Below are 22,665 nucleotides of genomic sequence, written 5' to 3'. Positions count from 1 at the left end.
ATGAAAGCATTGGGTTTTGATCTGATTAAGATCAGATCATAAAAAAGCCTGTGTTTCAATCATTCTTCTTTCAAGTCCAAGGCTCTTAGAATTGAAGTGTTCAGTGTACATTAAACAAATGCTTATTCAATAGAAGTACAAATTAATAATTAAATTTATTAAATTAACTGGAAACATTATTTTAATTGTGATACACAGCATTTTTAGCTTATTACTTCTCTAATTAATTGTATATTCATTTAAGAAGTCATTCTCCAGGAAATTTAAAAATCAAATAAAAGAATGCTTCCCAGTATTAAAAAATTCTAAATTGAAGGGGAAAACACTGTCATTTCCTCCCCTGTGATGTAATTAGGAAGACTTCTGGAACACCCTTAGTTGATCCTACTGAAATTTCCCTATCATCATTCCCCTGTATTCTGATCAATGAAATTTCTGACTTAATTCTTCTAAGGACACTGTGCTACTAGACCATGAGATAAGAAGGTAAAGAAGACAGAGTATGTCATGTTTCATAAATTAAAAAGTAACAGTCACTTCTGCAGGAGTCTATACACTTGTTCTCTCATTTGAAAGATCCTTTCAGTAACAGTAATTACTAAAAATGTATTTAAAAATGCAGTAGACTGATTAAATCAACTATATAAATATACATTTTTTAAATGCTGCATTTTTTTTTTCTTATCTCAACAAAGGTGTGTTTTCACTATTATGTCTAGCAACTGTAATCTTATCTAGCTACAAAAAATAATTTAACATGGTCACACTCAGCCTATGTGAATGGAGCAAACCATGTGCAGAGTAGATTAGAGGCAATACTGTCCAAAAATTCCGGTGCAGTCATGTTTTAACTTCCAGGACAGGACATATTAATTTCCCCACTGCGCTGCCTTCCAAATGTATACCATATTTATTTCTCTCTTTAAAAAAATGTGCATTCTTATCTGCTTCTATCCCTCATTCATTCCCTGCTTCCTTGGGTTCCCCCATCTTTGTTTAGTACTGATTTTTTTTTCCCACATCGTTCCTTCTTGTATTTACCTTACAGAAGCCCTGCCTTATCTTGCTGTTATATAACTTCAGTCCATTGCTATTTCTGCTTTCTTGCTTTAATTATTGAGTTGTTTCAAAGATGCTTGTAATTCTAGCATTTAAGGATATATATATATATATATATATATATATACAGAAAGTAGAGTATGGAACAAAAACAGAAGTGGTGGCACTGATAATTGATCTTGTGCTCCTCTCACATATTCCAAAAGCATATTAGGGTAGTAACATTAGCTCTGAAACAGCTTCCATCAGATTTCTCACCTAAAAATGAAATTACTTACGTTACCTATATGACTATATGCGTGAATGTTAAATACACACTCGTCTGTACCCATTCTGTTGTGGCAGGCTCTGTGTCTAACACAGTTCTAGACTAAAAGGGAAATTCATGCTACCACCTTAGTTATAAGGTCACCATATACAAAAGTGCTTGGTAGATCATTGGAGTAGAGAATCTGAAGCCTCATTTTCCCCCTCCATAAATTTGTAACTATTGTATAGAAGGTTTAGGAAGAAAATAAAAAGCGGAGAAGATAATTTTTCTGTAGTACCCATGAGTAAGACTTACAGATGTCTATCATTTCTACAGACTTTATTGTGTGCATGAGTTTCCTCCATTGAGAAGCAGAGCTTCTCATATCCACAAAAAAAAAAAAAAAAAAAAAAAAAAAAAAAAAAAGACATACTTTAAGTTTCTTTATCCAAGTCCACTAATTGACTTGAAAACAAGAACTGAGAGCTTAAATTCTATGTTGTATTGGAAATCAATAGAATCATTAGAGTACACAGGTTGTTATCTGCAGACCATTTGCTGAATGTCTGAGCCTCTATGCATTGCATTAATTGTTTCCTTTTTAATGATCAATGTTTAGAACCACAAAAAAAACACGTTTAGAAAAGTGCATTATATAGCAGTGAAGTCAGGTAACAACGGAGGCCCAGTGGTTACTGGAAAGTCTGCCACTTCTAGCCTTACAATTTCCTGCTTTCAGTTATATCAAAAGCAGGAAGATATAAATCTATATTACAAAAGATTATTTTTCATCAGAGAAGGTAGGTGGTCATTCATCAGTATCTCTGGCACTGTTTCTATCTACTAGATGGTTTAAATTCTGAGGATCCTTGGGCACCTTTGAGGATAAGTGTATTTGGAAACAATTCCTTGCTAGCTCAGAAAACTTTTGTGAAAATATAGATTTATCACTAATTGGCAATTTTCAACAATTTTGAGCAGAGGAAAGACTACCTCAAGTTTACACTGCTGTTGTACTGTAACAAGCACAATTGCTTCCTGCACAGCACTGAGAGTCCCAGAGTTACTCATCTCTCCATTTTGATTCTTAAAAAAAGCTCTGATTTAGATGGCATGTCATGTGCTTTTCTGTCTAGTAACTGTAGCACCTAATGTCTGTCTAGTATCTGTTTTTGTACCATGAATAGACAGATCTAAGGAACACAAGTAACTGCATTTATGCTACCCAAAGCATAGAGCCGTAGGTGGCTCCAGGTGAGTCTTTTGGCAAATCAATCATGGTGGATCAAGAAATATTTTTTCCAAATTGACAAGAAAATATCTTTTTTGTAATAATTTAAGTTTGGCATACAGGTAACTTTTGGTGTTTAAAACATTGTATTTGTTTACCAAGATGAGGAGATGTCTCCACATGACAGATATCTTTAATTTACTTGTCCTTCATCTTGGAATTTCATATTCCAGCTCTTACAGATGCTGTGAATGTCACCACCAGTCCTTCTAACCTCTTGGGAGGCATGACTTCCATATCCATATTCTCTTCCAGATGCAGGCCCTGACTTTGCCTTTACTTCAACATCATCATCTTTACTGATAATCCTGGAAAAATATTTACTTAGTTTTGGACTACTGTGGCTGCAAAGGAACTTTACTCCCACTCTCTTTTTTTGTTGTGTGCATATCTAAAGAGTAATCTCCAGTACTATTTATAACAGCTACATGCTACTAGCTCATACGTGCTAATTAGCCAATAGGTAATAACATCCAATACCTTATAATATACAAGTGGCAGCCGATGATGCATTTCTAGCGTTAGTCATACATTTCAGCATGCTAAAATGACTTGGGTGGAGGAAGGGGGCTCAGTATACACCTGCGTGCATTATGGATACGCTGCTGGATCTGCTGGAAGGAACTTTTAAGGAGTTTGTAAGCAGCATTCTCCCCTGCCCCAGCTCAAGGTTTCTGTACAATTTTGTGAAGTCTATACACAAGAGAGAAGAGAAGCTCCTTGTTACTGCAGTGTAACACGGGGACTCGTTCGTGTTTTGGTGAGGTACCAGATGTCAGGCTGCAGTGTTTGTACGGACATCAGGCCCAGATAAGAGGGACTGAAGCAAACACTACAAACTACCGTGTGGTTTTGTGAAGGTCTGGGAAAGTTAAAGCAAGCCACCCAGCACACCCACATTCCCAACAGCATTCGCACAGCAACAGGGGTTATGCGGCTATCCCAACGCCGGGACTCCACACCACTCAAACCTACGGACAACACATTCACCAGCAAGGCGCATGCACCTCAATGAAAACACTGAAGGATTGCAAAAAGCCCTTTATTCCAGAAAGGCGAATTCCCCTTTCCGCCCCATTCTGAAGCGTGGTCTCACAGACCACCATCTGCACGGGGCAAGCCGGGCTCTGGTAGTGTCATGGGGACAAGGGGACATGAGGACACGGGGACATGGGTACGTGGTGATATGGGGACACGGGGACACGGGGCCAGAGCTGCTGCCCGCCCCTCCGGCAGGAAGCGGCCCCCCAGCGCCGAGCCCTCCCCGCCGCCAGGCGGCCTCGCGGCGCGGCGCCTCCCCGCGCCCCCTCCCCGCGGCCCGCGGGCAGGGCGGGGGCCGAGGGCGGCTCCCCGGCGGCGTCAGTCCCAGCATGCAGCGCGGCCAGCTCCTGCCCCTGCCGCCGCCGCCGCCGCTGCCGCCGCCGCTGTCGCTGCCGCCGGGGCGAGAAGATGGCGGAGGGAGGCGCGGCGGATCTGGAGACCCAGCGCACGGACGTGGCGGCGCTGCTCAAAACCGCCCTCCGCAAGGGCGACACTTGGTGAGGGAGGGAAAGAGGGAGGCGACGGGCACCCGGGGCTGGCCGGGCGGCTCCCTCCGCCCCCGGTGGCGCTCGGCCGGCGCGGGGAGCGCCCCCCTGCCCCTCGGCCTCCCCCTGAGGGCGGTTGGCGGAGGGGGGGGGGGGGCAACGGGCGGCCGCGGGGAGGGGAGGGGAGGGCAGGGGAGGGGGTGGGGGGGGCGGCGCCGTTCTGCGCCCTCAGCCCGGGTCTGGGGGGCACCGGCAGCGGTGGGGGGGGGTGAGGCCGGGGGCGGCCCCGAGCTCTGCGGGGCCCGGAGGCCGCGGGGGGAGCTGCGAGGCCCGGGGAGGGCAGCCCCCCGGCAGCGCTCCTGCGGTTCTTCACCCCGAAGGGAGGAAGCGGCTCGGGTGGTTTTTTAACCAGAAATTACAGCTCTGGCCTCGCTGGGGTGTCCTGGAGCCCGTCCGCGGCTGTCATTGCACGCCTGGCGTTTAAACTTTGACGGCCAACGCGTGATGCCCCCCCCCCAAAAAGGATCAGTCCCCGAAGGTGCGGGAGGCCCGGCCTGGTGGTGTTTTCCGCAGCAGCACGGAATCCGCGCTGCTTCTGGGGGCCACACGGGTTGTCAGCGCAAGGACCCGCGGCCGAAAAGATCTGGGTTAAATAAACACGGCCTGCCAGCCTGCGCCTGGTAACCCAGCACCTCGAGTTGTAGTTCTTCGAGGCTAGGTTGCACGCTGGGTGTTTTTTTTGGGGGGGGGTTGTTAGGGTTTTTTGAGGGAACAGGAAAAAAGGGAACTGACACTTTTTCCACCACGCAACCTCTTCATCTCTTTCCTCGTGAAGCTGTCACCAAAGACAAAGGCTGAAGTGTTAACTTACTGAAAATTAAGTACAAATACGCAAAAGTAGAGCTAACCCACCTCGTTTCAGCTGTCATCACTCACTGTTCCAGTTCTATAAAAGACTATATTTAACAGTGTTGATACTGCAGCATGTGTCAGAAGCATACATTCTGATGCATTATTCAAATACTGCTGAGTATATGTTCACTTTTTGGCATCTGAGCAGGCTGCTCTTCAACCGAAAAAGTATAAGCAACTAGAAAAAGGAAATCAATTGGAGTGGTAGTGTTGAAAATGACCGGCAGTAGTACAAGAGTGCTTAGGCATGTAATCTTCTAAGAGATTTTTTTTAATGATATTGTTGAGTATTTCCTGAGTACTAAAAAAAAAATAATCTTGAACAGTTAGTATTATTCAAAGTGAAACTAACTTCATGACTGGTTTGCGTAATGACTAACACGGTGCACTTACGGGCAGAGTTGTATTTTTTTTTTATTACGCTAAATATTTTTAAATGGAAAAATCGGTTAAGTGAAATAAGCTTCTAGACATTCTCAGAAAATAAGTATATTTCAATGCGATTGTGACACTAATATTAATCCAGTGTTGCAGAGCTGAATAAGCTATGGCAAAGTCCCATTAATTTTGACTTATGAACTATTACATCTAGGAACATGAATGCATATACAGGTACATTCATAGGATTAATAGTTAGAGCTATGTATTTAACTTCACATATTAAGGAGTGTGTTTAGTCCAAGTGCTTTATTCAGAGATATTTTGGTAGTAGCTTTTTATTCTTCTGGGGCATCGGTAAGGAAACATAATAGTTAAAGTGCTGTAAGTCATGATTCAGAATTGCAATTTTCATTCATTCATTCAATAGTAAATATTGCTGAAAAATGTGAGCAATGCTGTATCAGCTTGTTCTGTTTGAGCTTTCAAGCACTATACTTAAATACAGTGCTTTTAAAATTACCAGCTTACACAGATAATCTCCCAAGAATTCGGAGAACTGTAGCTATGTATAAAGTATAAAGCTTTGGGGGGTTCCCCTTAAGAAAAAAGGAAATGAAGAATAGAGCAAGGAGAGGCAAGCCTTTTACTGTCTAGAAAGGGCAATGAACTTCTTCATTAGTTCTTCACATTTACTGTAGAGAGAAAGAAACGAAACTGATTTAAATGCAATGTTCCTAAGGTTAGATAGTAAAAAATATTTGGTAGAATACAGTTATGTTCAAACACCCTATTTGAACAGACCATGAGCTGTAAAATTTGCTTCATGGGATGTTTTCAAAAATACCTTGGGCATAGTATGGATAAAAATATATTGCTTCAGTGGATGGACAAGATTGGTATCTTCTGACTGTTCTGTCTTCAGGGACAGGAATCTGGGCTAGTCTGTCCAGGTGGTCTTTTTTGCGTTCTTTTATCGGCAGTTAATAAATTAAATGATTAAACTAGGTGAGATTGAGGACTCTTTCATCTTTCCATTTTCCTTGTTTTTCTAAATAGATAAATTAATTAAACATCATATTTAAGCTTTTCCAAGCAAGAACCTCCTTATTTTATTAGTTGTTTCTAAACTACTAACTACTTTTGTTCGTGAATTCAGCATTAAAACCACACTGTCTTTCCTCAGAACTTGCATTATAGATATTTCAGTGTTTTCCAAAGGTCCTTCAGGTTCTGCGGTTCAAAGACCTATCATTCTGTTTCAGAAGAGAATGCTCAGTTTCATCTTGTATCTCGCAGTGTTAGGATCGCGTATGATTGTAATTCTGCTGATGAGAAGTGAGAAGAATTTTTAGTGTTTGTGGAGATTTTAACCTCTTGTTCGGAAAGAGAAAAAAAAAAAAAAAGGTGGTTACAACTGCAGACAAATGTGAACTCAGTGTCTTCCTGTATCCACCCTCAGAAAGTTAAGAGCTGTTGGCGTTCATCAGTTTTTAATCACTGAATATTTTACGTGACCAAGTGGTCTTAATGTTGTCATTTAATGCCTTTGGAGCTGCAGTGCTACTCTTACGAGCCTTGCCAAGTTTTTCTGCTTTTACAGTGTCACTGAGATACAGTTTTCAACACTGAAAGGTATTGATCTTGGAACAGTTTTCTCCAAGGGTTGCTGAAGGCTCTGTCAGTTCTTGTGTGTGACTTCCTTCTGTGTGATTATCTTTGATTTTCTCCCTCATATTGAGGTGCAACTTGTTGCCTTTACCTTTAAGGCCACTTTCAGCCCTGCTTTCCCTGTAGTTCCTGTTCTGCTGAAGCTCTCTTAGTCAGCAATGTTGCCTCAGTTACTTAAATAAGACATTACAGTTGCTTTCATACTCTTTACTTTGCTACCTCTTATGTGCATTGACCCTCTGTGGTCTAGACTTGAGACCACATATCTCACCTTCAGGTACCACCTGACAGTAAATGGTTCACTTTGTAATGGGTAGCAGTGACTAATAGCGACCAACAGCATAGACTTAGGGAGTTTCACCAACTTTTCTCTCTCTTTCTCACAGAATTTCCCCAATGTGCTTTTTTCATCTAACAGAAGAGAATATAAATGACATTTATATTTCTAAAAGCAGTAAATTGGAAAAAAAAAAATAGGCTGTTACAGTGGGCAGATAACTACCATGAGTTTATTTGGTGTCTAGGGGAACAAATGCAGTCTTGAGATGCTTAAATAGGGAATACTGAGTAGCAGTGTAGAGATGTACAATAATATATGCCTGATACCATTCTGATACCCAGTTCTGGTGCCTGCGTGTCACAGAAGGTGCTCATTTGGAATAAGGTCAGCATTCTCAAATTTTAATAGAGGAGGAGAAATCCTTGCCTAACGGAAAAGAACTTAATAGCTTTTGTCTATTTCAATAGATTGTTGAGTGCTGTGCTGATGTACTTACTAAGAAGACATCTAGGCTAAGGGTTCTTAAGAAGAAGATGTCTTCTAGGCTAAGGGTTCTTAAGAAGAAGATGTCTTCTAGGCTAAGGGTTCTTAAGAAGAAGATGTCTTCTAGGATAAGGGTTTTTAAGCTAGCACATAAAGATTTCTAGCTGTGATAGCCGATGAATTTTGGTGCCATTCTTCAGCTTACCTAATGCTGAGACAAATGCTCAACCTGTTCTTGATTTTTAAGACTTGCAAATTACAAAAACTACAGAAGTGTAATATTTTGTGTTTTTCCAGTTGTGTCTCTGATACACATCACTTCTCAAGTTCACTTCTGGTGAACTTCTGGAATCACTTCTGGTGATTCCAGAGGGGTACTACTGTTATTGACAGAGTATATTTCTTGGAAGGTGAAGAACATATTCTCATTTTTTGCACAGTAGGAATTTTATTGGCTGTTTCTCATTGTAAAAGTCCTAGTCACTGAGAAGAGAATAAGTAAAATTTTAAGTGGGGTAAAATGCTTTCCAATGAATGATTTGGGAAGTTCATATTTAAAGGATTTCCCCTCCAGAAGGGGGGGAACACAACTTTAAAGTGTTTCCGCTCAAAAAAAATTGTAAGCATTTAAATGCTGATTATAAAGAAAACTTGAGTCTTAAGCGGGAACATACAGCCCTACCTGAAAACCTTGCAGTGCCCGTCATTGATGATAACCTTGCTGCTGAAGTGCTTAGCTTTAATAGCGTTTTATACCATGGTCTTCCTAGTGTTTTCCATGTTTGATCATCCATCATTGTGCTGTGCATTAACAAACTCTAGATTGAACAGTAATGGAAGATTTTATGTGATTTCAGTGACAGCATGGTGACGTGTAATGGACCTGCACATTTGGAAAAACATCCTGAACTGTTACAATGAGAAACCAGTATGAAGAGAAATAGGGAACTTGTTACTGTTACTTTTCCAAAGATAGATTTGACATTTGGGATCTTTTTCTTTCAAATGGTCATTTCAAAAATGGCTGATTTTTTGGCTTTGAGATCTTATAGCTGAAGTTCTGTGTTTAATTTATTTCACTGGCTGTGGAATGGTGCACTATTTCACCACCAGTTTATGGAGATGTACAAAGTGTTCTGTTTAAAATTCTTCTGGGAGAATGCTTGCAATGGAAATAAGTAGGTGCAAATCTCTTCTGGTGATTAATTGGGCAGGGTGAGAAAGGCATGTTTGTGTTAGGCTTTTACCTGAAAACAAGAAGTCAAACATCGATTTAAGAGTTAAATTGTTTGGTTGGTTGGTTTTGGGTGGGTTGTTTTTTTTTTGAGAAACCTTTACTTAAGTGGAGAATTTGTGCACGTATTCAAAATACGTGCTTGTTAATGTAGTGTTCACAAGTAACTTTAACACACAAATACACTCATTTGTTTTGACTTACTCAGGGTTTTGGTAAGCTCTTGGTGTGTTATGTGTGAAGTGCTGCTTAGGCTACTGCAGCACATTATGAGAACTGAGCATGGGGGGCTTTAGCGGGTATTTGACTGAAAGTTGATTTGGAAATATGTGGGTGCATTTCATTCAACAAACGTTTAATTTCAGAGGAGGGATGTGAAATATGGACTACAAATTCTTAAAACTGATTTAAGTGATTTCTTTTTTCTCTGACCCATTTTTTCCTGTGGATTTACCTACTTTTTGAATAAATTGATGGCTTAATTTTTATGTAATAAAGTAGAGTAATTGCCTTCTTGAACTTTCAAGCACTTGTTAATTCTGAAAGAAATTTGAATTTTGAAGGCATTCGTTAATCATGGGTATACCTTGTCAAGCAATTTTGTCTAGGCTAATCAAAGTAGAAATACAGGTACAAAGTCCTTATTATCTTTCTTATTTTCATAGTTGGAAGAAAGAACAAAAATTAGATGTTGTGCCTTTAAACAGGAGTCCTAATTTGCTTTCAGCAACACCGTTCCACTTTGTCCTCACTGTTGCTTCATCTGTACTCATGCACAGTGACAAGGGTAAAAAAAAAAAAAAAAAAAAAAATCCTTAGCTATCTCTCTGGACAATTTGCACAGTTTTGCTGTTAAAATTATGATTGCTTGTGTTCAGAAGATTTGATGTTCTAGAAGTACACAGTGGGGAAATGAGTGTGTCTCTCCAAAGTATCTCAGTAGCACATTCAAAATCAAAGCAGTTAACTTTAAAGTGAAAGACTTACCTACTGGGTAGTATAAATAAATTTAGGTTATGTTACCTGTTGTTAATTGTCTCGGTATATAGCTGAGTAATGTATTCAGAGTGTTTGAACAGTATGATTATGATCTTGATATGCACCATTTTTTGTCAAAAGCATTGTCCTATCAACCCATGTGTTAAGGGAAAGAATGAATCCAGTCATACTTCTACGATGTTGATGTTAAGGTTTATTGCATCAAAATGTGTGGTAAACCACAGGTGAAGTTAAATTACACAAAAAGCCATAGGACCATGAAAGAATTTTAGAAATCAATTAGCAGCTTTCCTGCTAGTTGTATTAATTGTTCACTGTTAAGTGAACAATGTCCATACATGGTCACGCAGCAGCAAAATTTTAAAGCTTTAGGAAATTTATTATTAATTTTTATTATTGGTTGATTGTAATAGCTTCATTCTTTTGTTCTTGTTAGTGTTTGAAGGCTGTTATAAAGTCATCCCAATTTTGCCTGCCCGAATTCTCTACACTTGATCATTCATAAGGATGCAGCCTTGTTGGTAATTTTAATTGACTGACCGAATATGAACACATTTGAATATAATGCATGGCTACCAACTGATAATTATGTTTTCATATTTGAACATAGGGCTAAGAGGACCAAAATATTTGTTACTGGTATCCATATATTGGGAAAACATACTGAAAGTATTATGTACCATATAATTCATAGGTTATGTTGAAGAAACTGCAAGTCCAGTAATGAATAAGTGAACGCAAGCAGGAACCAGACTGATGGCCCTGCAGCAGGGAGATCAGCAGACCTTTGTAGATGCTGGAAATATTCACCATTTTGTCTCACTTTAATGGGACCCAAAGAATAACAACACCTGCAGTGAACCGTTTGCTGAGTGGTGTTGTCTGTAGGAGCTAGATGAGGTCAGAATAACTGATCTAAACTCATCCTAAATATAGATTTAGTCTGTTTAGTGTCTTCAGCTGAAGCAAGTTTGAAGTAGTCATCTTTCACTTATTAATGCTGGTTTACATAATTTCTAAACAAACCTTGTTTGCTTCTAACAATAAGAGTGAAGTAAAAGATGACATGCCTTAATACAGCTTTGAGGTATATATTATTTAAAATATTTTAAGGTCATAAGTAATGTGTATCTTGAAAACAACCCAAGCATAGGAAAAGAGGAAGAGGAATAAATATTGTGCTTTGTAATTGTCCATACTTGTCAAGAAATCATTCAAATAAGAGTTACTTAGAGAAAAATTATTCCAAATGGGGAAGTTAATATTGGAAAATTGTTTCTGTATGGGATGAGCTAGGTATGACCAACAGTTATCATTGCTTTTTGAGGAAGTAGTCAATTTTGTAATGTCAGCAGATATGAAGGGACATCTTCATTATATTTTTCAACCCCTTTGCATGATCAGTAAGCTCACACTGGCCTGAAGTAAGACTCGAAGACGAGCAAATGCAATGTGAGGACAAAGGGTTCGGATAAGGCCTTTTGTCATCAGCTGCTGAGAGGGGAGTGTTGCTGGAGGTTATGGTGCAACAGCATATCTAGGAATCCGAGACAAGTTTCTCCTTCAGTCTTGGCTACAAGTCCTCCGGGTGCCTTTTAGGCCCCAAGCTGGGTTCGTTAGCCTGTCCATTAGCGTGGCTGCCGCTGTCTGGGAGCGAAATGTTGTGTTTCCTGCTTGAGTGAAGTCTTGATTCTAGCAGGGACAAGTAACAAACATAACTTAAATAACTATTTTAAAAAACAAGCAATCAATAGTTTTGAACTTTGCCGAGATGTCTTGGGGTAGCATTTTCCATCAGCTCCAGAGGTGGGAAAGCTGCCGCAGCATTAGGCTGGTTTGGAACCCTTCCTTGGGTTAGGTAATAGTAACAAACAGACAAGTGAAACATCGTAACAAGCCTGATGTGCAGGCATTTTCTATCTCTGTTTTACTAATGCACGGTATGCTATTTTTGTATCTGAGACAGTACATATTCAGTGAAGCATATCTAGTCTCGGGTGCATGCTGAAAGTTTTTGATGTTTCCCCTAAAATGTGCTGAAACTCACTTAAGAAAGGCAGTTTTAGTGGACGTAGTTGTTTTTACTTGAGGTACGTCTTTTTCCCTGAAAATACTGAAGGTCTGGCATAGGTAAATACTTTGTTTTCAGATGGTCGATTATATCATGGGTATTGTAACAGTAACAAAAAGATAAAGTAGGTTGTAAGGTTTGCCTGCTTTGTTTTGTGTAGGTGAGTAGTCTTGTTGATCTTGCTGAGAATGCTGCATTGAGTATGTTTGTAAGATCAAAACCTGTAGTCTTAATTTTTGATTTTTCCCTTTTTCCTGTAGTGCTAAGAAGTCTGGATTTTAGTGTGCTTTAAGTGCTTTAGGAGATTCATCCCCTAAGCTGAGCATGTTACAATTGCATTTCTTCTGTAGCATAATCTTGAACATGCTAAATCCTTCTAGTATAAAGATGAGGGAATTGTATGGTATTTGAACACAATTTTCCATTTTTCCTAATGGAAAAATTGGAAAAAAAATGAAAAAGAAATGGAAAAATTGAAAAAATTCCTTGCTTCATCTGTTGCTTGAGAACAAGTTCTTGTGCAGGTACAAGATTAAGATACTGGGACTGTGTTCCCTAGTAAAGCAAAACAACTTCTCCTACCCATATCAGATTGCCTACTTTCACTTCAGTGGCAATGCTAACATGCCTAATACATACAAAACATATGTACATACATATAGCCAGTACTTCACTGTGAGAATTTGCAGCTACAGTGTTTGTTAACATTTTTCAAAATCTGTCCCTATATCTGTAATTTCCCTTTCTTGACTACATAATTCACTAAAACCTTCTGTTTGTTGTAATGCGTATGTTATCTCACAGTTGTGTAAAGCTGGTCTACTGAGTTCACTCTTAAAAATATCTGTCTGAGAATAAACTCCCTACTTGTTTAAATTAAGAAGCATAAACAATGTTGGTGGATCCTGAGTTGATGAAAGGGTATTATCTCTAAATAGAAATTAAATTCATTACCAGACTTCTTATATAAATATCCTGCTCATCTCTGTTCACAAAGGGTGTTAAGAGCTGAATATCAGGATAATGAATAAAGCAGTGCTTTCTAAGTTATAATTTCTTGTCATGGGTAGGCTCTGGTAAGACCTCAAAGATCAGAGGGCTGGAGCAGCTCTCCCATGAAGACAGGCTGAGAGAGTTGGAGGTGTTCAAGCTGGAGAAGAGAAGTCTGGGGAGACTTCAGAGCAGCCTTTCTGTACCTAAAGGACAGTTGGGCCTGCAGGAAAGCTGGGGAGGGGCTCTGTCAGGCAGTGCAGTGATAGGACAAGGGGGAATAGCTACAAACTAAAAGAGGGTAGGTTTCGTTTAGGTATTAGGAAAAAAATCTTTACTGGATCAGGTTGCCCAGAGAGGTTGTGGTTGCCCCATCCCTGGAAGTGCTGACGGCCAGGCTGGATGGGGCTTTGGGCAACCTGGTCTAGAGGAAGTTGTCCCTGCCCATGGCAGGGGGTTGGAAGTTGATGATCCTTAAGGTCCCTTCCAACCCAAACCATTCTGTGGTTGTATGAAGCCTTATCAAATCTATAATAGTTTCAATCCAAGTTTGATTATTAGGTTTTGATGTGGTCTGTAAGCAGTCCTAACTGTGGCATTGCACTGTTTCTCCCTTAACCAGGAAGATCATTTTGTTACATCTTTTTGTTTTGATTTTGCTATTTAAAAATTACTATTCAAGTATAGATATATACAGCTGCATATTACACGCTGTATTAACTGAAGTATAAAGCTTTGCCCTTGAGTGCACGCAAATTACATGATCTTCCCTTCTTTCTACATGATCTTTTCATTAGTCTTCAGAATGCATCCTGCAAAAAAAAAAAGGATGGAACCAATTATTTGTCTGCAAGTAATCAGTTTTACTGATGCTTAATAGATATTAACTTATTTTTAATAGCTGCAGAATTCAATTTTAAGAATAGTGCTTTGCACCAGTTTAACTTCTTTATTCAATTAGTCATCGTGTCTTTGTCCTCACGTCCAAAATACACCAGCTAAACCAAGTACTACTCATTGTACATTAAAGCAAGAAAAAAGGAAAGAGATAAAGACAAAATAATTTAAGTAGCTTTCAAACTTTTGGCACTTGTCCATTTTTCATTTTGCTTTTCTACATTGTACTACTGGACAGATTTTGTTTAGATAAACTTAGATTTTTTTTTTTTTTTTTTTTTTTTTTAAGATTTGGTTGTTCTTAAGAGGTTTTCTTTCCAGGCAAAGAACTTGACTGTGTCTTATAGTTCTTATCAGTCATATATACATTGACGATTTATAGATGGCTTTTGATCTTTTTGTGCTAGATATATGAATCTATTATTTGAGCATATAAATGCAGGTTCTGAGATTAGAAAAGAGGTGTTCTAGGTTTTTGCATTTTTGTGTTAGGAAGCAGAAATATTGGAAGTCTTCAGTGTAAGGAGAACTTGCAGAGGAGAATTTGGTCAGTAGCAAAATTAATTAATTGAATGTGGAAGAATAAAAGTTGATGAAGTGTTGAAGTGGTAATGATGAACATTTGAAATCTAGAACAATGGGTCCCAAGGTTTCTTGCACTGTTATTTCCAAAAATAAAAATTTTCTGTTATTTGTATGATCAGACATTTAATGCAAAGCATTTGGAAAGCAGTGTGGTTCTACAGGAGCAGTAATTTGTTAGGCAACATGTCCATTGTTTTAATGAATGCCTGTGTGATAATTTCCCTTCTGAGTAAAATTATAGCTTTGCTTTTTTAAGATTCATAGTTTCATTCAAATCTAGATGAATTAAGTAGAGGCCATAGGGTGGAATGGGGGACAAGGCTGGCGGGTTTGTTGGGAGAACGGATGCCCGAGGGTGGCTGTGTTCATGAACACACCTCTGTGGCTGTTAGGGAACAGTGCTGGGAGGCCACATCAGAGCAGGAGAAAGGTGAGAGTGCTGTTGGCTTTTAGAATGCTTGCAAGACTGAAACTTTGTGTATAAAGCAAAGGATGATGGCATATCACAGTAATCATGTTCAGTATCCCTTTTTCCATTTATTAAAGAAAAATGACTCAAGTATTAAGAGTCAGTTGTAAAAGGAGTTGGGATTTGTACAGGCAGAGTGAAAGGACTGGATTTTTGCAAATGTGGGAAGAACTGCTGCTACTTGTACTTTAAAAAGACAAAGACACAAATACCAATGATTCAATTATCAGCCTTTTTCCCTTGCCCTGGGTCTGCCAGGACAATTATCTCTAATATCAGACTATATTCAATTACATATGAACTCTGTATAATGAAGTCACTCCATTTAACTTTATCGTACCAATTCAAGCTTCCATGGTAGGGTCTAGTGTGTGTTTTTCTGTTCCAGAAAACAGAAGGTAATGCTGATTTGATTGCAGTGGTTAGTTATTGTTTAGCGAAAATTTGTTTGTAAGAGATTTGATTTTCTTTTTGTAATTTTCAAGTGAACTCTATTTGGTTCTCACTGAATTTTCCAATTCTTATTCATGTGATCTTTTAAATTAAGGAAGTTAAATTGCGTAATGTAGGTTCTGTCCACTCTTCTCTTTTCCCCACTCATTTGTGGGTAATAGAAAAATACTTTGCTCATGAATTTGTTTAGAGGAGAAACTTTAAAAGCCTAATGCTTTCTCTTTTGGGTCTGTACCTCCACAAATATTCTTGTGTTCATTGAACCAAATCAAATCTTAAGATATCTGCATCTATTGATTTTAAGAAACAGAGGTACTTAGTATCTTTGTAAAATTTAAACCTATTTTGCTTATTTTTTTTTCCTCCAGTATTGCTTAGGAAGACTTTAGGGTAGTAAAAATATAATTGATAGCTTCTAGTAACAAACATACCAAATATTGTAAAGCATACAGGGGAGCTGTTGTGATGCTGCTTCACTTCTGTATAGTGCTTCACTCCATGGTATATGCCTGTTCTCACAGGCTTGTCATTCTTGATAGTAGAAGCTGATTCTCTTTTAATTTCACAAGTTTGAGGTTTGGTACATATGTATTGCTGCAGTGATCATTAAATCTGGTATGGTACTATTGGAACCTGAAAAGGTGAGTTCAGCAAAGGCTTTAATATAAGAAAGTAAGGCTTTATATGGGTACTTGTGTTGCAAAATGAGTTTTTCTGTGTGCAGAGAATCACGGAATGGTTTGGGTTGGAAGGGACCTTTAAAAAAAAACATCTAATTCCAACCCCCTGCCATGGGCAGGGACACCTCCCACCAGACCAGGTTGCCCAAAGCCCCATCCAGCCTGGCCTTGAACACCTCCAGGGATGGGGCATCCACAGCTTCTCTGGGAAACCTGTTCCAGTGCCTCACCACCCTTGGAGAAAATAATTTCTTCCTAATATCTAATCTAAACCTGCCCTCTTCTAGTTTAAAACCATTTCCCCTTGCCTTATCACTACACCCCTGACAAAGAGTCCCTCCCCAGCTTTCCTATAGCCCCCCGTAGGTACAGGAAGGCCGCTGTGAGGTCTCCCTGGAGTCTTTTCTTCTCCAGGCTGAACAACCCCGACTCCTTCAGCCCCTCTTCACAGGAGAGGTTTCTCCAGCCCTCTGATTATCAGAAGATGCAGCCCCACTGTATCAAAAGTGTGGCCAGCAGGACGAGGGAGGTGATTCTCCTCCTCTACTCTGTTATCGTAAGACCCTGCCTGGGCAGTTGGGTTCAGCTCTGGAGCCCCCAGCACAGGAAGGCCATGGATGTATTAGAATGAATCCAGAGGAGGGCCACAAAGATGACCAGCCTGCTGGGGCAGGCTAATTTGGAAGGGTTTAGTATTGCAAAATCATGCTAAGTATCTCACCATTCTGGAATAGGGCTTCAACCATGCGGGTTCGTGATAAGCCTGATGTGATGTAGTGTGCCCCAAACAGCCTGTTAAGTCACTGCCACTTCCCAGGTTTGGGAGGGTGGAAAATTATGTTTTTGCAGCAAAATACTTTTCATATACATTTCTGTAATATTGTTTAAAACCAAACTTTTTTGTTTGTGTTTGTTTGTTTGTTAAGTTCTGGTTCCAAAAGCAATTTGAGACCATTGTCTGACTGCTAAGTGTTTAAGATTACAGAAGGAAAACATTTGTGACAAGTACAAGGGCAAAGTTATGTACTGAACAACCTCAGAAGAGACAGCAACTAGCAGTAGGGATAACTTTTGACCAGTAGTAGCAGGTCATGGTAGTAGAGTAGACCCAAGACCATGTGTTACACTGCAAGATGGCTGAGGTACGTGCAGCAGAGTGGGGTTGGCAGTGGTGTGGCGAGGCAGAGAGCTGGTCCTTAACCAGCATCTGTGCCAATTGAGCCACATCTCGGCCCCTGCTATTTATGTTGTTGTGCATGTGGTAGTTACAAACTAAGGCTGTGGTTCGTAATTATTCCTAATGCTAGGAGTAGCTTGTTCACAGACTTGTTATTAGTGTTGATGTAATCATATTTTGAATCAAGACTATTTACCGTGTAAATTAGGATGTTGTCACAGATGTTGTAAAGTTGCCTTTCAGACCTTGGTGTTTGATGTTTGTGAAGAAATATAGGGCAAGTAAGCATCCAAAAGCCTGTGGTGATCTCATATATGGGTATCTAATGCCTCTTACCTCGTACTTTGTAAAGGGCTTTAATCTATAGATCCATATGCTTAAGGAGTGCATTCTATAGAAACGGAAAAGTTGCGGCTTATTGAGAAGAGAATCTGATGAGTTGACTACTAAGCCTCCTGCTTCAAAGTATTACTCAGGAGAGATCAGTCCTTTAGCAGAAATTTGCTATCAGTCCTTCCTGAGGCTGTCTCCAGGCTTGATCTGTGTGTGTAAGGGAATAAAACTGGACCTGAAAAGAAGAAATAAGTCAAGACTATGGGTATCTTTGGTTTGCTAATTCTTATTGTCAGTGCAGATTTAAGGTTCTGTTAATGTGTTTGGTTTTTTTTTTTTTTTTTAAACCTGTTCAGAAAAGTGTGTAGCCAAGCAATGTTTTTGTTTGTAAACAACTTCTTCAGTTACAAGAACTGGGAGTGTTACGGGTTTTGTTCTGGGTTCTTGTTCCATGGTACTTGTGAGTAACTCTGACGGGGTGAATGCCTACTAAAGCTGTGTGCGTTAGCAGACTGGAATTTGAATCACCAGGAAGCGTTTTGAGATGTCTTAAAGGTTCAGTAGGATGTTATTGGTGTGCTGCAAATAGGAGCTCAGTAGTCAAACGCTGGAGAAAAGAATGAAGATTACCTATGCTCTCTAGTTTGATGCAGTCGTTCATCCTGATAATTGTATTCTGGCATGTAATAGGTCAGTAGCAAAAGGGTTAGTACACAAAAGAGATGAGATGGATGCTTTTAGGAAAAAGAAAGAATGAAAGTGGAGTCTTTAGGGAAAAACAAATGGGATCACCAAAGAAATTTGGTATCTTAATGAAATTCTATACTAAAAAGAAATATAACATGTTAGATATCAGTGGACTCAGTAAAAGCCAAGCTAGCAATAGTTTAACCTGGGTAGAAATGCTGTGAAGCTGGGTTTAGAGAGCTTCCTTTATATGGAAGTGTGAAGTTGTTAGTTGTGTGTAGCAGGAACATCTAGTACAGCCTCAAAAGCAGCACGTTTACTGTATCTGTTGATGCTAACTCAAAAGAAGACACCTAGACGCTCAGGTTCTTGACAGGACATCAGAATTCCAAAGTTTTGGGGCTTGCATATGAATGGTATAAATAAAACTACAGCAGAAAAAATATTTTACTGAAAGTCATCTCTCATTTGTTAAAGGACTGTCTAATTTTAAAGGTATAATAACTTGAATCTCTTGAATTCACAAATTGAGAACGGGAATTAAAACTGATGATGTTTTATGCTAAAAAGGAAAATGTTTCTGAAACTTGCTATTTTTCAACATCTAGTATGCTGTATCGGTGGTCTTGCAAAATTGTGCTTGCCCACTGATTAGTGGGATCTTAAATTCCTCACAATTTACAAGTCTTTTTTGGTAGGAGATGCTGATAATGTTTAGCAGTCCAGGCACAAAAACATTCTTCATTTTCAGAGGCTGACATATACAGGTGCATTAATAGGAATGATTTGGTAACATGGGGAGTAGTAGCATACAGATCACACTCATCTTTGAATTTTAACTTCCTTTTTTAATACCTGAAGTGACTATACATGAAAGGTGTAATAGTCTAGCAGCTGTGGTAGAAACATCCACTTGAGATGCCACTCAAATTCTCCCTCTAAAATTATGTTATTATGTGTAACTTCTTAATTATGTTAAAATACTGTAACTTTTCTTTAGATTTTGCCAATAATGAGCTTACCTGTCTTCTTCCATTTCAGGTATCTAGTGGATAGTCGCTGGTTCAAACAGTGGAAAAAATATGTTGGTTTTGACAGCTGGGACAAATACCAGATGGGAGATCAGAACGTGTACCCTGGTCCTATTGATAATTCTGGACTTCTCAAAGGTAACTGATTCTGTTTGTGTCATAAGCCAATACTAATGCTTAGTGTAAATTTGTCACAGAATGTTCATTTTTTATAGTCAATAGTGTAAATTAATAAATTGCTGTAAATTACAGCATTTATGAAGGTGAACCTTTGTTGTTTTTTCAGACAGTGACGAGAGAACTAGAGTAGCTTTCCCTAATGAATTAAAACTTCATTTATAAAAATATAGGAACTCAGTTGCAATGGAAACAAATATTTAATAATATAAAAATCACTAGTTTGTTATGCTGGCTTGGAATACCTTGGGAGATGAAATTTAGTTGAGTTGACAAATAGCTAGCCTGAGTTAACCAAGATTTTTTTTAAGCTGACCTAAAATAGTTGGTTGAAGATAACGTTTTAAGTTGAAGTATAAAATTTATTTTTGTAAATGAGCCCTAAACCGTTACTTTGATTCTTGAATATTTAAGGAAAAGGTGTTGTATAATTCAGTGATAATATAAAGTGGTCAGAAATGACTGAGGGTAGTTTCCTGATGCTTTTTGGTCTTCTAAGTATGCTTAAACTCTGTCACTGTTTTAATTGCACAGTTCTGGCTGACTCTTGCTGAACTGTCAGATTTGTGGGCGTAGGTCTCAGAATTATCTCCCAGATACTTTAAAAAATTAGTCCTCAGGTCAAATTTTATATTCGGTGTCTAGTATTGAAATGGCATTAAAGCTATAATTATTTAATCTGTAAAACGTAGTGGATACAAATCCAATACCTAAATGGTCTTCATCTTTGTAGTTACAGAAAATATAATAGTACTACATAATTTATGAATAGTAGTGCAATTTTTTAAAACTTGATAGGGTTTATGATGAACTATGACTTCCTTAATTCAAAACTTCTCAACCATAATTCATATCTCTTTATTTTACAAGTTATGTTAAAAACAATTGCCTTTTTAATGGGATTTGTCATACCATGTTGTACTAGTTGTCACTGTGAGTGCATGTCTGACAGTGACTAGTATCAGTGCCTTTGAAGGAGGTGCTGTATTGTCATACGCTCTCTTCACTCAAAATCTTGAAGGTCTTTTTGCTCCAGGTGAGTGACTTTTTTTCTGAAGTATGAGGATCTAGCTCTTTTGTACAATCTTGTAGTAAATCTGGTAGTGAAGCAGTCATGTTCAGGTGCCAGTTGTCGGTGAAATCAGATGTAGCAACATCCTTTTTTATCCTCAGTGAGGCAGCAACAGCTTATTCTTTCTTCTGTGTCTAACCACTTTGAAAAAAAAAAAAAAAGGTGACTTCTAGATGTGCAAGGCACTGTGCAGGATTATTGATAACTTAATCTAATATGTGTTCAGATTATGCTTGAAGTTACTTTGAACATGAAGTCTGTGTTGAGGTTAGCCATCCAAATCTAAAGTCATATTAGCCATTTTTGCTAAAAATTCCTGACAGACTTTTCTTAGTATCATTTTGACACACCCTTTTCAAAATAAACACAACCTTGGGGTTTATGAATTTCATTGTTTGCTTAGGCATGGTTCTAAAAATGTAGCTCTGCATTGGCAGTGATACCATACATCCAGTTACTGTCTGGCAGCTATTGTTCCTGTGTGAAGTTTTAAAATTAAGGGCATTAGCAATCACCAAGTAGGAGCTGTGCTTCATGTACTGCAGAGCAGCAATACACTGTACTAGGTTTTTAGTGTAGTATAAATAGAACCTGAAAATGCTTATGTTTTTTAATCCTGTCTTTGACACTTAATAAAGCTGTTTGTTGTATACACTGGTTGTTATCATAGTATTCTCTTTGAACCTGATTTACTCATCTAAAATGGGCTTGCTTTCTCAAGCTCTTCAGTACAACGCAGTGGTAAGGAAAACTATCACTAAATTCAAGAAAATAATTTCAGAAAACTGATGTAGCATGTTGTGCTCATATTACTTAAATGCTGATCCCTTATTTCCAGAACATATAGATGAAGAGACAGCAGTGTAAATTAACAGGCAGAGACTCCAGTTAATTCCAGCATACTCAGATATGATGAAAGTACACCATCTTCAAAAGAAGAATTATGTAGTCAACATTAGATGAGCAAAGCAAGCAACAAGGAAGTAGTTATCTAGAATAGCTGATTGTTTATAATTAGAAAACTGTTCCACATGAGGGACTGAATTGTCAGTGTCAGAAGGATTCTTTGGGGGAATAAGGATCTGCAAAAATTATAATAGGAAAATGCCGGAGGCTCCAGAAGGATGGAATGGAATCCAAATGTTATCTTCTACTTACAAACTCTTTTAGCAATATCAGGTCAGTACAGAAATGCACTATGAACTTTTTAAAGAGATATTTGGACCCAAATACACGTTCATGGGTTTCTCTCTACAATCTACTCCCAGTTACTGTGAAATGGTCTTATGGTACTACCAACCACCAGAAGCATAGCATGGAGTGGGCCAAGTAAGAATTGCTCGTGTAAGTCATAAATTGTTTCAGCAAATGTTTCTTGGATATAACTCCTGAATATAGATTTTCCTAATCAGTGAAGACAGTTTTGAATCAAAATTTGAAGCTCTTGGAAGCTGTTACTTTTGCAGATAGTTTGAAATAGACTGAAGGAAAGAAGAAAGTCTTTTTTTCAACAGGCACATTGGTTGACATCTCATTTATTAGGTCACATTAATTATATTTATTTCTATAAATAAGTGTGTTTTGATTTTCCTGTGTATTCACTGAGATGTTCATGTGAAATTCCATTTTACTTTTTGCTTCAACAATGTATGTATTATGGCTCCCAAAGTGGAATCCACAATCTGAGGTTTTCTTCCCCTTTCCTTTTGTTGCCCTCTGTGTTGGGTTCCTTTTGATATCCCTAATATTTACCATCTCTTCTCTGACTGACATGCTGAGTCTTGCAGAGCTCTTGGACAAAAAGAGGAAACGGGTGCTGCAGCCATAATGATTTCTATAATTGAACCAGATTGGAAGTACGTATCAGATTTACTGATACCACAATATAAAAGTCTGTCTTTGTGTAAGCAAATCTAGAATCACTTCTTGCACATACTTCAACAGATTAAACGGTATCTGA

At 38.7% G+C, this 22,665-nt stretch overlaps 1 protein-coding gene across 3 annotated transcripts in view; it reads left to right on the top strand.

Annotated features, from left to right (window-relative positions):
* Positions 1-3,980: 3,980 nt before the first annotated feature.
* The window catches only part of USP15 (ubiquitin specific peptidase 15), a 72,048-nt gene continuing 53,363 nt past the window's right edge, over positions 3,981-22,665 (top strand). For 2 of the 3 annotated variants that reach the window (XM_084299534.1, XM_084299533.1), the window contains exons 1-2: positions 3,982-4,138; positions 19,467-19,594. In XM_084299534.1, the coding sequence (XP_084155660.1) occupies positions 4,050-4,138; positions 19,467-19,594 (217 nt within the window). In that variant the 5' untranslated portion in view covers positions 3,982-4,049. Of the gene's footprint in view, positions 4,139-19,466; positions 19,595-22,665 lie in introns of all 3 variants that reach the window. The other variant, XM_084299536.1, reaches the window with a different exon arrangement.

This window comes from Netta rufina (assembly GCF_964035555.1).
Source record: "Netta rufina genome assembly, chromosome: 1".
In the NCBI taxonomy this organism is placed as follows: domain Eukaryota; kingdom Metazoa; phylum Chordata; class Aves; order Anseriformes; family Anatidae; genus Netta; species Netta rufina.
Note: the sequence above shows the minus strand (reverse complement) of the source record. Positions and strands in the feature narration are given on the sequence as shown.